This window comes from Haematobia irritans, chromosome 1 (assembly GCF_050003625.1).
Source record: "Haematobia irritans isolate KBUSLIRL chromosome 1, ASM5000362v1, whole genome shotgun sequence".
NCBI classification, from domain to species: Eukaryota; Metazoa; Arthropoda; class Insecta; order Diptera; family Muscidae; genus Haematobia; species Haematobia irritans.
The window spans coordinates 15,619,685-15,633,715 of record NC_134397.1 but is presented as its reverse complement, the minus strand read 5'-3'; the positions used below and the strand labels follow the sequence as shown (position 1 = coordinate 15,633,715).

The window sequence follows — 14,031 nt, the reverse complement described above, 5'->3', positions numbered from 1 at the left end:
TGGATATCGTATACGACTGTTTTCAACGTGGTGGGGATTCTCAGAAGCGCCGTCAAATTCAAAAAATGTTGGCAGGGTTGGGGCTATAGCAAAACATGGACCGATATAAACCATATTCGGCACACTTGTTCGTGGACCTAAGGTATTTTTGGTTTTTCAATTTCATGCAAATCGGCTGACAATTGCCATCATCTCTTTGCATGATGATGGGTATAAAGTTGAATGAAAGATTGCCAGCATTTTAAATTCCGATTCCAAGCGTCGTGTTATGGCAACATATGCCCATCGTATTTTAGCAATAAACAACTCTGTCATTAAACCGGGAACACAGACGAAATGTACCGCAATTTATTTTGCAGATACATTGAATCTTATTCTTGGAATTAAAAAAAAAAATATATATATATATATATTAAACCATAATTATCAATTACAATAAAGTAATTAATATTGCCAAACTCTTTGCTTATTTTCTTTGTCTCACAGCCATTCTAAATTCTATCCCGTCCACTTTTGTTTTGATTCTAAGTTTCGTGTAATCTAATTCATTCATTTTAACCTCATCAAACAAATTCCCGCTACTGCATCAATCAGTTCAATTGTCAACGCAATGCAAATGTCATCAAAGAAATGTTGAATAAAGAAACCATAGAAATTAATTTTTAACATACCTTGATCTTAAAATGAACGTGGAAATAGTCTATAGAAAATTCGTCAAAAGAACAAATTTAAAATTCAATCGCAATTTCAATGTGCATTTGTAGAAAATAAAATATGTGTAAATAGTGTAAATATAAAAAAATAAGAAATACCAGTTTAATTCGGTTTAATTCGAATAAAGGCATTTTGCAGTAAAAGTGATACAAGTTCAATACCATTTTAAAATACTGCTGCATTCTAATCTGCATTCTGTTCGCAAGAAAAGAAGTGTAGTGCTGCAAATCCATTTTAATACCACAAAGGAAACAACGAAAACAACAAATCCAAAGAATTATTGACACGTTTTTTTTTGTTATTGAAATAAACATACTCAAACAATGAATTTTAGAATGATTTCGAATAAATTCAAACAACACAAATTCATTATAATTATTACAATCTACTGTTATCTACTGGAAAAATCAATATTGCTGTGCAATTGTGTTCATGGTTATAGGTATATTTATAAATAGAATATTTACATTAAAAATTTAACAAATTTTTGTAGTATAATTATTAATTTTGAACTAACATTTGAATTTGTATAAAAGTTTTCATTGCATCTTCTATCAAAATCAACTGCCACTATGATTTGATTGTGATTGAGCGAGCAGTGACTCGTGTTTGACTACACTCATAGAAAAAAATCTGCAATTTAGAATTTAATAATAGTATTGCTGAACCCTGTCAACATTTTTTTTAATTTGACGGCACTTCTGCGAAAACCCACCACGTCCAAAACAGTCGTATATGATATCCAAAACTCGTCGCAAAAGTGCCGTCACTATTGAACCAAGTTACTACAAAAAAAGTATAGCATGAGTGCAATTATTAGGTGCCTTTTTAAATGAATTTAGAACGACACCAATAAGACCCCCTTTAAACTATTATTAAAAGTGCACTTTAAAATAGAATCATTGTGGTCAAGTAATATACGACCGTTTAGATGGTAATTATTTAAATGATTATTAAATTAAAAAACACATAGAACATTGTCTTAACAAAGGATTTACGTTGATTTACAAGTTGCAATTCTGCTATATTCGGCTGATGTTCCAGCGTCTATTAGTGTTTATTCTTGATGGAGGCAGCGTGTCTGGAAAAATATCTGAAAAACTATCACTTATTCCATTTGGAAAGTCAAAAATTGTTCACCAATATACCTTTCACAATTTTAAGCGTATTAACTATGTTTTCAGCACTTCATTTTCGTTTTTATTTAAAAAATTATAATAAGCTATTTGGGCTTGGTACACAGTTGGCGATTGTTGTAGTGTCACTTACGAGTCTATGGTAGCGATAAGGATGAAATGGAACTTTGAAATACGGGCAGGGTTACGAGGTCTGATTTGAGCAGCAACAGAGGGTCGTCAGACTACTTGAATCGGAAGGGGATCAGGATCGCGGCATTCCAAGAGACAAAACTAAATGCTACCTATAGCATTTGCCATTGTGATGATTACAGTGTGCTACGTAAGGATCGCACAAGGATAGGATGGTGGAGGCCTATCTATCATATTGCCACACACTAGTGACTCATATTTGGAATGTAGGTGGTAGCAGTCAAGTCTAGGACTGCCGACTGTATATACCTCTGGATGAGTGGGCATAATCAATCCCAGCAAAAAATGGAGCACTATTTCAGCAGGGTTGTAAGGGAGAGAGGTAGTACCAACTGCTTACAAAACAACCGAATCAGCGCTGATTTTTGTGGGCGATGTCCCGACTTAGAGCAGCTTCTATATAGCGCTGATATAATTGCTCATTTTAATAGAAATATTGCTCAGATGTGAGCAATATTGTTATTGGTATGAAGGAAAACAGCGCTACCATTCGCGCATCTATACTGCATGAATTGGTTGCAATAACGTAAACGAATGATCATAAACTAGTTTGATTACTCGTTTACGTTATTGCCGCCGATACATGCAGTGTGGATGCACTGCCTACTTTATTGTATACCAAAAAGCGCAACTAAATTTTACAGCTGAAATATTTTTTGCTGGGTAGGAGACATTTTGTGTGGGTTTAGACCACCTTCATAGACGAGCATGTTGAATGCCGTTGTGCTTAACCTGCCGATCCTAGAATTAGGGAATTGAATATATATATTAGTAAGATATTCGACGAGATTAAGCGGAACACATATTTAGATCATCTGAAGCAATATAACCTAGGCACTGGCACAGGTAAGTTGTGGTCAACAGTAGAAAACCTCTCGAACCCGGTACAAGGGATGATGGGATCTTGGCGACGTGACGGTAACTGATTCGGAGAGATGAGCGAGGTTATTCTACCGACATTTTTTTTAACATACCGAGAGTGCGAAGGAGAACTACTTTTTTCATCCATGGCCTCCGAGCCAACCACATACCATAATTTACCCCAGCCAAAGTTACCGCTGTCATCAACTGCGCAAACCATCCAAGTACTCCCCAATTTGTCCTTGGAATCATTCATTATACCCGACGACTGGAAAATGGGGAGGGTGATTCCACTAATGAGGCCAGGCAAATCTCGATTAAGGGCCATTTGTACGAACCGATTTGCCTTCTCCCGCTAGTAACCAAGATACTTGAGACACTACTCCTCCCCATCTTTGTAGAGAACATTCCAGTTTCTAACCATCAACATGAATTCCGTAAAGTTCATAGCACATCAGCAGCTTGCATGCGATTTCAGCATACATAAGTAGGGGACTCAACCAGTTCAAAACGTGTCACAAGACACAGGACGGTCCTTGTGGCACTTGGCCTATCGAAGACATTCGATACGGTCGACCATGCCTCCAAAATACACGAAATCCATTCTTATTATTTTAAAAAGATCCTACTAGTAAGAAAGTAGTATGCTCCATGATAATTGTCATTTTTTTCAAGAAAAAAGAATACTTTTCAGCAAAAAAAAAAAACAGTGATTCGCCTTGTGAAAAACCGCCATCGTTATTTGCTATTTATATCAGAGATTTTTCTATGAGGGTATTATTAGCCACCGGGGTTCCAATTATAATAAAACCCATATGAAACAAAACGTTATCTATTGCCTATACATGCTAAGATATTAGTCTTCTTTTGCATTGTTGACAATAAAAACCTTCAATTCAAAGGCAAGCATTTGTAAAAGTTATGTTTATATGAAACGCTTAGTAATAATAAATGTAGCCGGCTTATTTTTTCTTTTCTTTGAAGATACTTGCAAACAAAATTGATAATGACATGTCAGCTTATGGGAAATATTATAACATGGTAAAGGGTAATAAATTCGATCAATTCGCATGAGACCGTGAGTTCAATAAATTTAGATTTTTAGGGCACGCTTAATCGTATGGATGCCTATAAGGGGGAGTCCGAGTCCAGTTTGTGACGAGCAATAAAATTTTTGTTTTTCTTCGGCGGTGTTTATATTCTCTCAACAAGAGCATTCCGAACTTCTCGAAGTTCTTTCAATTATAACGTGATTTCGCCTTTTTCTCTTTCAACATATTTTGAATTTGACGGCACTTCTAAGAATCCCCACCATGTCGCAAACAGTCGTATACGATATTTAAAACTCGTCGCAAAAGTGCTGTCACTATTGAGAGGTTGTATCACGCCAATTTACTACAAAAAAGTATCGCATGAGTGCAACTGTTTTCGACGTGGTGACGATTCTCAGAAGCGCCGTCAAATTCCAAAAATTTTGGCAAGGTAGTTGCGCATTGTGTTTCACAAAATATGAAATGGTTCATGTAACAATAGTGGTTCTTGTAACAAAATGCTTTCATGTACATTTCGTACTTTTTGATACGCCTCCCCCATAACAGTTGGCGATTATTGTAGTGTCACTTACGAGTCTGAGTTACGGTAATTTTTTAACAGCTGATGTCAGCGTTGCAAAGCTTTGTAATTGTACTTAGTAAATCAGAGTTGTGTTCTTTATTAATACAGCTCGTCTTGAAATACAGTCTTACCTACTGGTATTTTTTCAATTTTTGTATTTTATTTTCATTCAGTTTATCTTATGCGCTTTACAGACTATCAGTCATTCCGGACGACAGTGCTCGTGTCGAACATATCCCATATATTGTGCACATTATAAGTTAAGTCCGAAGGCATAATCGATACTGCTGCATGTTTATGGGATCGATAACACATTTACCGATTATTAAGACATCGCCGACAAGTCGTATCGATTCGACACACTGTAAGATTCTTTACAAACACCGACATTCCGTCCGGAATAACTGATAATCTGTAAAGTGCATTATGCGCTTTACAGACTATAAGTTTATACAGACGTGTCGAACATATCCCTTTTAAAAGTCAAGTCCGAAGGCATAGTCGATACTGCTGCATATTTATGGGATCGATAACACATTTACCGATTATTTAGTCATCAACGAATTGTCGTAACGATTGGACACACTGTAAGATTCTTTACAAACACAGACATTCCGTCAGGGAAAACTTATAGTCTTTAAAGCTGAGTACTATGTTCAGTTTTCAAGCTGAAAACCAGCTTGTTTTCACGGTTACTTTTTTTAATTAATTAATATAGAAATATAAAATTATTTGCAATCAATTCCTTGGATCTTTTCCTTCCATTATATGGTAAGACTTGATCAAAATATAATCGTCTTCATACATAGTTTTGTACTTTCAGTTTAGTGTTTTGGTGAAAAACCCGAACATAGTACTCACATTAAGACGCATTAAAATACAGTCTTATACACATAGAAAACACTATTTTAACTAACAGCCTGTTTCTGTATGTCGATCGAGATATATCAATCGACTGAAACAGCTGAATTTATAACCAAAAAACAGCTGTTTCTATGCATTTCAGTCGATCGTTCGACATACAGAAACATGCTATAAATTTATCTTCTATTTTTATTAATAGATTTCTTTGTGTGAACAAAAAACATGCCATTTTTTTACCGAAACAAACACCATCTAAATATATTTCTATATATGTACTTTCAGAAACAGCACGGATAGTTCTGAATCTTACCAACATCTCGAACTAAGTTTATCTCTACCCGACATATTACCAATACCATCGAAATCCTATGATAAAAATCGAGCTCCCAAATTACTTGGACAACCAACGGTGGTATATTTTCATGTAACCGTATTATCACTGGATTCCATTAATGAGGAATCTATGGTATGTTCGATATCCTGAAGGGAAACGATTAGATTGGATTCCAATAAATCACACATAATCTCTTCTTATTTTTCAGACTTATGTAACTGACATATTTTTAGCACAAAGTTGGCGTGATCCTCGTTTACGTTTACCGGAAAATATGAGCGAAGAGTATCGAATATTAGATGTCGATTGGCTGCACAGTATATGGCGTCCCGATTGTTTTTTCAAAAATGCTAAAAAGGTGACATTCCATGAAATGAGTATTCCTAATCATTATTTGTGGTTGTATCATGACAAGACGCTGTTATACATGGCCAAGTAAGTCAAGTTAAAACTAAATTTCATATGAAGCGAGTATACTCAGAAAATTAGCAGAGAATGAAGCCGACTTATTTTTGTCGGCGACGGCTGACACTAAATTTTTGCTTAAGGCCGGTATGCACCTCTAGCGAAAAATTTCATTCCCATAAGAAATGCATTGCTATTTATGCCAACGAAATTTTCGGTAGCGTTCAATTTCGTAAGCTGGTACGCACCTCTAATGAAAATAACAGGGTTGTCAAAAGCATATTTTGGCAGCAAACATTTAATTTATTACAATCATTGTGTGCGTAAAAGTTTTAAAAGGTCTGTAAATAATAAACAATTTATTTGAGGATAATTTGGAACATATATTAACAATTTTTAAAAGCGATTAGCTGGTTTAAAATTTGTGTACACAGCCCTGTTTTTTTGTTGTAGACTTAAATAAATTTTTGCTACCGAAAATTTCGCTAGAGGTGCATACCGGCCTTTACGGCGGAGGCGGCTTGACGGCTAAGCCGATATAAATATGTCTATTCGACGGCGGACAATTATACATTAATGAGATTAGTTGTACAACCAATCTTACAATCAAATTTACATTTCATTCAAATTTTCTGAGCAAAATTTTTCCAAATTGATTATAGCAGCTTGAAATTGATTCATTGTGGAGGAAAGGTTCAATTATTGATAAATTTTTCTGATTTACAGCGATATTTTTGATTAATTGGCGACTAAATTCTTGTCGCGATGAATCGACATATTCGGCGGCGGCGTCGTCTGGCAAAAAATGGTCGGCGGCACGACTAGGTGGTTTCATTCTCTGGTCATTAGTCAACTGCCAGTCTTCTCCTTTACCAGGCTCTATTCTTATTATCTTTTGTCTATTTCAGGTTAACACTTGTACTATCATGTGCTATGAAATTTGAATCCTATCCTCATGACACACAAGTATGCTCTATGATGATTGAGAGTTGTAAGTATTTCACTTCTCAAAAAAAAATTCGAATATTTTACCACTGTGTACAATATTCGTGTTTCCTTAAGCACGGTGTGCACCTCTAGCGGAAATTTTATTTGGGTGCCAATAACCCAGCGTTTCCATATACTTCTTATGGGAGTAAAATTTAAACAATCAATAACAACGCCTCACGAAAGCGAAAGCGGAAATTTCTCGAAAAGGTGCATACCGTCCTTTAATGTTGTTGTTGTAACAGTGTGGCGGATTTATAGTCCAATTTGTTAGAGATGTGTTATGCGCCGTTCATACTATAATTTTATTTGTACAACTATGGAGATTTTATATAAAAAACACACACACTCAGCAAATTAAAAATTGTAGTATGAACAGAGCATTAAACAGGGATCTGTTAATCTCTGTGTCCCGATCTAATAATTCTGCGAACAGAGATATTCGATCCACGCTGCTTTAATAGTGGTCTATACTATTATGTAGTGGAGGCGGCAGCACTTGCCTGATATTAGTTGGACCAAAACTAACCAGATCTGATCTGGTAATGAGCTGAGTCGATGTAGTAGAACAAGCGACGTTTGTTATGGGATCCTTGATTTTTGATGTAACACAAGCCAGCCAAGGAAGAGGCTGCTCTTATCAAATTAACAAGATTTTTATCTGGTTTTGAACCGAGTACGTTTGGCAGGCGAAGGTGGAACAGATGGAACATACGTCATTTACGCAACTATCAATTCCTTAAAATCAGGTTTGGAGACGGCTACAATTGTTGGTCTTAGTTGGGCTCAAACTACATAGGTCTCTTTAGGATGGTTGCAAGATGATCGTTGTATGTTAGGTTAGGTTAGTGGCAGCCCGATATTTCAGGCTCAACATGATCCTTGTAACTATTGCACCATCCTGATATCGAACCATCCTGGTAGGTGGATGTTAGGATAGGTTGTATTCAGAAGTCATCTTGTTGTGCGCTTTAAATTCTTCTTCTTTTCTTTTATTTGTATGTCTTTAATGAATTTCCTAATTTGCTTTCAAGCAAGGGCATATTCGAAAATGTCTCTTCCCAGTTGTATAGATTGTTCCAAGGCCTCTTCCTATTCAAAACAAGCTTTACATATACCATCATCCCCTGCTCCCATTCCGCACAGATGTGCTTTCAATGTAGGTGTATGCCTATTATCTTTCAGTAGTTCTCTTGTTTGGATGACCCCATAATATTGTTCTACCATTGCATTGCTGCGGATTATTCGGCCAACTCTGTCCAAGTCCACTTTATGCACTAGCTCCATTTGCCAATTCATTTGCCTTTACTTTCCCTCTTATTCCGACATGTCCAGAAATATTATGCAGATGCTGCCGTATTCTGAGAAATAATTTGTTTTGTTTTTGCATTCCATTTTTCTTTTTGCTCATTTCGTTATCGCCAGCACTTCCGTCTTCAGGTCTGTAATGTGGTTCGGCATGGGAATAGGATTTCGGTATCTAAGTCTATCACGTATGTAACAGTTATTTCATTTGAGTATCTATCAGGACCAACTTTCTGGCTTCAGAATGTGATACCCAGTGATCGTGGCCTACTCCTTTATCCTTTGATGGTTTGTCATTGTGTACTTCCATCCATTCTACCGACATTTGATATGTATATCTGTAAGTGCAAATGTCAGGAATCACTTTTAGAGCTCTTGTTGACAGTCTTCACTGCCCCGTTTTTCCCTAACAAGATATCCATTGGACCCTGACTTCTAATGGTGCTCTTCCTCCCCATCGAAGTTCGTCAGTCTATCGAATTATCAGACTGCGAATTATCTTTTTCATAGTGCTAAGCGCAGCGTTCCGGCAAACCTCCATGTTATTCCTCACAGTGTGGCTTGTGTCTACACTGGCTCTGCATTCATTACCACTAATATATGAATTTCTGTATAAGTTGTCAACTATGTTATTCTCTTCATCCTAATTTGTTCTGCGGAACTTATTGCAAGACTTTAGAAAGTAGCCAATACATCCCGGAGAAGTTTAGGCCAATTTACAAAGTGTAACACCTCCGCTCCAGACATTCAGTTGACCATCCATGGAGTGAAGTCAAAATTCTCTCCACGATATATATGGAAAGATCAGTATCAGGATCCGCCTTCACGATCCATTCATAGAGAATTTGCCTCACGACATTAACGGAATGAATGTTGGTAGCCTCGCGATATACTCAACACCCGGTAAACCCATGCGTTTCAACATCATCTGTTGTTTCGAAAACCACGAGCGCTCCTCTCCTTATCGTCCTATTGCGCACCTCTTCAACCGTTCACTGTCGCGTAACCAAATGCGATCGAAGATCTCCTCGGAAATCGAGTTGGTTCAGCGTTTCTCATTTCATCAATCTCAAGATTCAGTTTCGGTCCCTGGGATCAGTTGGTTAACTCCGATGATAATTTGGCAATCCACTGCTGCTGCCACATTTTCAGGTTGAAAGATTCTTTTCATAGATTTAAATTTTTCAGTATCACATACCGTCAACGATTTGGTGTTTATATGGAATATGACCGATCCATTGGTAGTAAGCAATGAAATCGAATTACCACAACTGGATATATCGAATAATTTTACAACCGATTGTACTATAGAGTATTCCACAGGTATTATCAAATTACGACAACATACTAGCACAACAACCAGTACTATAATATTACTAATGGTTTTTGAATAATATTTTTAGGTAATTTCACCTGTCTCGCTATAGTTTTTAATTTACGCCGTCGTTTGGGATATCATTTGCTACACACCTATATACCATCGGCATTGATTGTTGTCATGTCTTGGATTTCATTTTGGATCAAACCAGAAGCAATACCGGCTCGTGTAACTCTAGGTGTAACATCATTGTTAACGCTGGCCACGCAAAATACACAATCGCAACAGTTACTGCCACCAGTGTCTTACGTTAAGGCCATTGACGTCTGGATGTCATCGTGTTCAGTTTTTGTTTTTCTATCACTAATGGAATTTGCAATAGTGAATAACTATATGGGACCTGTGGCTACAAAAGCCATGAAAGGATATTCGGATGAGAATATAACGGATTTCGATGATATTAAAGTAAGTTGATTTCAATATTGGAATAAGGAAGCCCCTAGAATTCTTAGTGTAAAGGTTGGTGTAATATCTACGAGGCTGGTCTGATTAACTATAAAAAACGAAGGAACATTTTGCAAAAGTGGTGTAAGGAACTCTTCGAATAAGATAGTATGGGTCCATAGTGATTTGATGGTGAGTCGGGTAGGATTGACTGGGCAAGCGAAAAAGTGACGCATGTGGCCCATGATTGCAGATAGGACACACATCACCTAAGCAGCTATCAATCACAAATAGATAGGAAATGAGGCGGATGTACTTACCTGATCATAGCGTGTCTCTTGTCTGAGGTTTCCATAATGGCGCTGCATAGTTCTCCACTGAACGGCCAATTGCCTTTTATGGAGCCAAAAGGATTTCTTTGTCTGCATCCCAAGTGCTGCCGGCAAGCGACTTGAGGTCCTTGTTTCTACCGCGGAGCTTATCACAAACAGTGCAGTGGCGTGGGAAGACCAATTAAAAGGCTGTCGAATGTGACCTCGAGAATCTTGTGGTAATTGTAGTCGGGATTGTTTCGCCATTGACTCCGGCTCCCAACAGCTTGCTAACTTTTGCTTTGAATAGTGTGGCTGAGGATTCAATGGCGGATGTTCTCATATTTTTAGCAGTGATATAACTGGTAAGATGAGAAAGGTAGATTTTTAATCGATCGCAGATGTCATTAACAATGCATCCGGATGTTACAGTTGTACAATCTAAACGCCTTCAGGAGGAGGTGTAATAGAGAATATGTAGAGGTTGAGCAGTGCCGGAGATATCACCCACTTGGGGAACTCCCTGTTCTACAAACGACTGGTACCCGCAATTACAATTAAGAGCCCAACGTTTTGTTCCAGCCTCCAGGGACGTGTTTTCTGTGTCCTCCTTAAGATTAAGTCTTGCTCGAGTATTTGCCTGGCTTCAGTAATAAACTGAATGAGTGGTTCCAAGGAGATATTGAGAAGTGTGGTCAAGTAGTCAACACCCAGTATTCCCAGATGCTTCAACGTAGCACAGAAATTCCTTCGGGACCCAGCGCAAGTTTTGTGATATTGATTACACTAATAACTTTGGCTGGTGTAAATTATGGTGTGTCGCTAGGAGACCACGCATTCGACGAATGACTCTCCTTTTTGTTATAACTCTCTCGGGATGCTAAATAAACTCGTGCATCGGATTAATCGACGCCTCGTTCCCAAAGGTGCCTGAGATTCCAACATCTCTCGTAGCGGAAATCGAGGGCGCTTACTGTTGACCACAACTTACCTGTGTCTGCTGCTAGATTCTTTGTTTCCGGAGCTCTAACCAAGCGTTGGGCTTGTGCCCTTCTTAGTAATCTTCCTTGATTTTGGGCTCAGCATGTCGCTCCTTACACTCGTCCGCTTTTGCTGAGAAGTTTGGATGCGTTGATGATGTTCGGAACACCCCCATAGCAACATGACCATGGGAGCTGAAAGGGAGCTCACTGATGCGGCGATATGAGTACTTTCTCAATCCGGCCCAGTTGGTTTTCTTTTGGTCGATAAACGTCGGGCGTTCAGAGGTAATGAAATCGGAGGAAGAAATCTGTCAAAGTTATGACTCTACTCATTACCCAGGAGTGACTGCCAAAGTTCATGGTAGACATTGAAGTCTCCTAGCACCAATCGGATACGGCCGATTGTACAATATGAAAGCTACACCCATTCCTTGTCCAATCCTTACATAGCACATTGTAACCATCACAATGGGGCAAGCTACAGGTTCCACTCACCTTTTCTCTTGGATCGCCGCGTCCCTGATTCGTTTCCGATTCATAAAAACTATAATATCACTAATCTTACCTTGAGTCCGTTGCAAAAATTCCACAAATAATGACTTGTCGGAACTGGTGTAACAATATTCGGTGATAGATGCTGCGGCGGAGAATAATGTTGAACGGGAGATGTCGCGGGGCGTCATATAGTCTGACTACCCCCTGCTGCTGTCGAAAGTTGCCACACTACAGACATCGGTTACACCACAACGAAACCAACGGTTGTGAATTTAGTTTCATTGTCCACTGTGTTTCTCTGTCCTTCTCCAATACAAAAAGACGCACGAAGTGCACCCACTCCAGACACCGGTTACACTTAACCAAAACCGAATGATGATGAATATTTTTCGGCACAATGTACAGTACCACGGTTCGGGGTTATCCTCTATCCCGGTTCGAACCAGAAGCAAAAGGAATTGTCTCCACGGGATACACATTCTTCAACGCTTACACTAAACCGAATGATGATGGATCTGTTTCGGCATAATGAACAGTACCACGGTTCGGGGTTGTCCTCTATCCCGGTTCGGACCAGAAGCAAACGGAGTTGACTCCAAGGGAAACACACCTTTCAACACTTATACTTAACCGAATGATGATGAAACTAGTTTCGGCAGAATGAACAATACAGCGATTCGGGATTGTCCTCTATCCCGGTTCGCACCAGAAGCAAACGGACTTGGCTCCACATGATACACATCCTTCAACACTAAATGACAGACGAAACCACACATACACAGATGCGGTAACCGATGACCGATGAGATGGAATTTTTTGCCAGCAAGATATTTGTTCGTTCCGGAAAAATGTTATTGCCTTAAGCCTAGTACTAAGATCACATTTTCGCACGAAAAACTGTTGTACACCTTATAAAAAACGTTTGCGCGGAATAACTGCGAACTCCTTTTACGAACAATTTATGCAAAACTGGAATTCGCACGGAAAAATAGACAGGCAACAACCCAGTGTTTGGGACCTTATTCACGGTGACAAATGATTCGATTCGTTTTTCATAGAAACGAACTTTGTACTAAGCTTTATGGGAAACCAAGCGTTAGCTAGGTTTGAAATATATTCGAATTTTTGGTGGTAAATAGCAAAGTGTTGCCATATTTTCTAATTTCTTGTTTTGTCTGGCTTCATATCAATTATCATCATTAACACGTGGAGGAATATTTTTGTTAATCATATCGGTTAGATATAATTGAAATTACATATATTACGACACATTTTGAATGCAGTAAATTATTTTCTTTCAGAAAGTAGAAATCTTGACATAAATTATGAAATATGTATCTTACTTTAAAATTACATTTCTTCTGATTTCAGAACCCTCATCGTGCCTCAATAATAGAACCACAATATGATACATTTTGCCAAGGTCATGCCACAGCACTTTTTATCGATAAATTCTCACGTTTCTTCTTTCCATTCTCGTTTTTAATATTAAATATTGTGTATTGGACAACGTTTCTTTAATCCTGAATTTCATAACTATATTTCCTGGTTTGATCTAAAACACAAAACACATTCATATTCCTGAAAAGTGCCTTCGATCTTTAGAGCAAGCAGAAAAAAAGACATTTGTTTTAAAAATGTAAATATACTTAGAAGATGGGCGCATACGATAAGCAAGTAACAAAACCAAATGCATCAAAAAATCACGTTTTTTTTTTTTGTTTTGTTAATTATTTTTATTCACTATATCAAGAGATGTAATAGTAAAATAGAACTTATAGCAAATTAAACGTTAATGATATATATATTTATACGTATGTGTATGTGTATATTTCTTTAACCGATTCTTTGGCATAACATCGAGTATAAAGTTATTTTTTTATAAAAGAAAAAAACTAGGGATAAACATATATTTACTAGAATAAAAAAATAATACATTTAATTATAAAGTTTTTTATAATTTAATTTATCCATTCAGAAGAAGTTTGAAGGGCGGGCGGGAAGAAATTTAATCATCACATTCACAGTAAGTTAGTAGAAGGGAAAGGTAGACGATGTTTTTTTTTTA

The 14,031-nt window shown here is 37.6% G+C and overlaps 1 protein-coding gene across 2 annotated transcripts; it reads left to right on the top strand.

Annotated features, from left to right (window-relative positions):
* The first annotated feature begins 617 nt into the window (after positions 1–617).
* On the top strand, positions 618–13,912 carry HisCl1 (Histamine-gated chloride channel subunit 1). 2 transcript variants are annotated; one of them, XM_075289374.1, is made up of 7 exons: positions 622–1,156; positions 5,664–5,847; positions 5,924–6,150; positions 7,029–7,111; positions 9,601–9,735; positions 9,816–10,195; positions 13,335–13,912. In XM_075289374.1, exons 1-7 carry the CDS (start codon positions 1,038–1,040, stop codon positions 13,482–13,484), a joined length of 1,278 nt encoding a protein of 425 aa, XP_075145489.1. In that variant the 5' UTR covers positions 622–1,037; the 3' UTR covers positions 13,485–13,912. The 2 variants fall into 2 exon arrangements, with proteins under 2 accessions (XP_075145490.1, XP_075145489.1); XM_075289375.1 differs by lacking the exon at positions 9,601–9,735 and having other exon boundaries at positions 618–1,156.
* Positions 13,913–14,031: the final 119 nt, after the last annotated feature.

What these genes read in the sequence shown, in the direction of transcription:
- HisCl1 (XM_075289374.1), top strand. Translation starts at nt 1,038, where the DNA reads ATGAATTTTAGAATGATTTCGAATAAATTCAAACAACACAAATTCATT. An exon ending in AATTGTGTTCATGGTTATAG is followed by an intron (nt 1,157 to 5,663) that starts GTATATTTATAA and finishes ATGTACTTTCAG; the next exon opens with AAACAGCACGGATAGTTCTG. An exon ending in CTCTATGATGATTGAGAGTT is followed by an intron (nt 7,112 to 9,600) that starts GTAAGTATTTCA and finishes TAAATTTTTCAG; the next exon opens with TATCACATACCGTCAACGAT.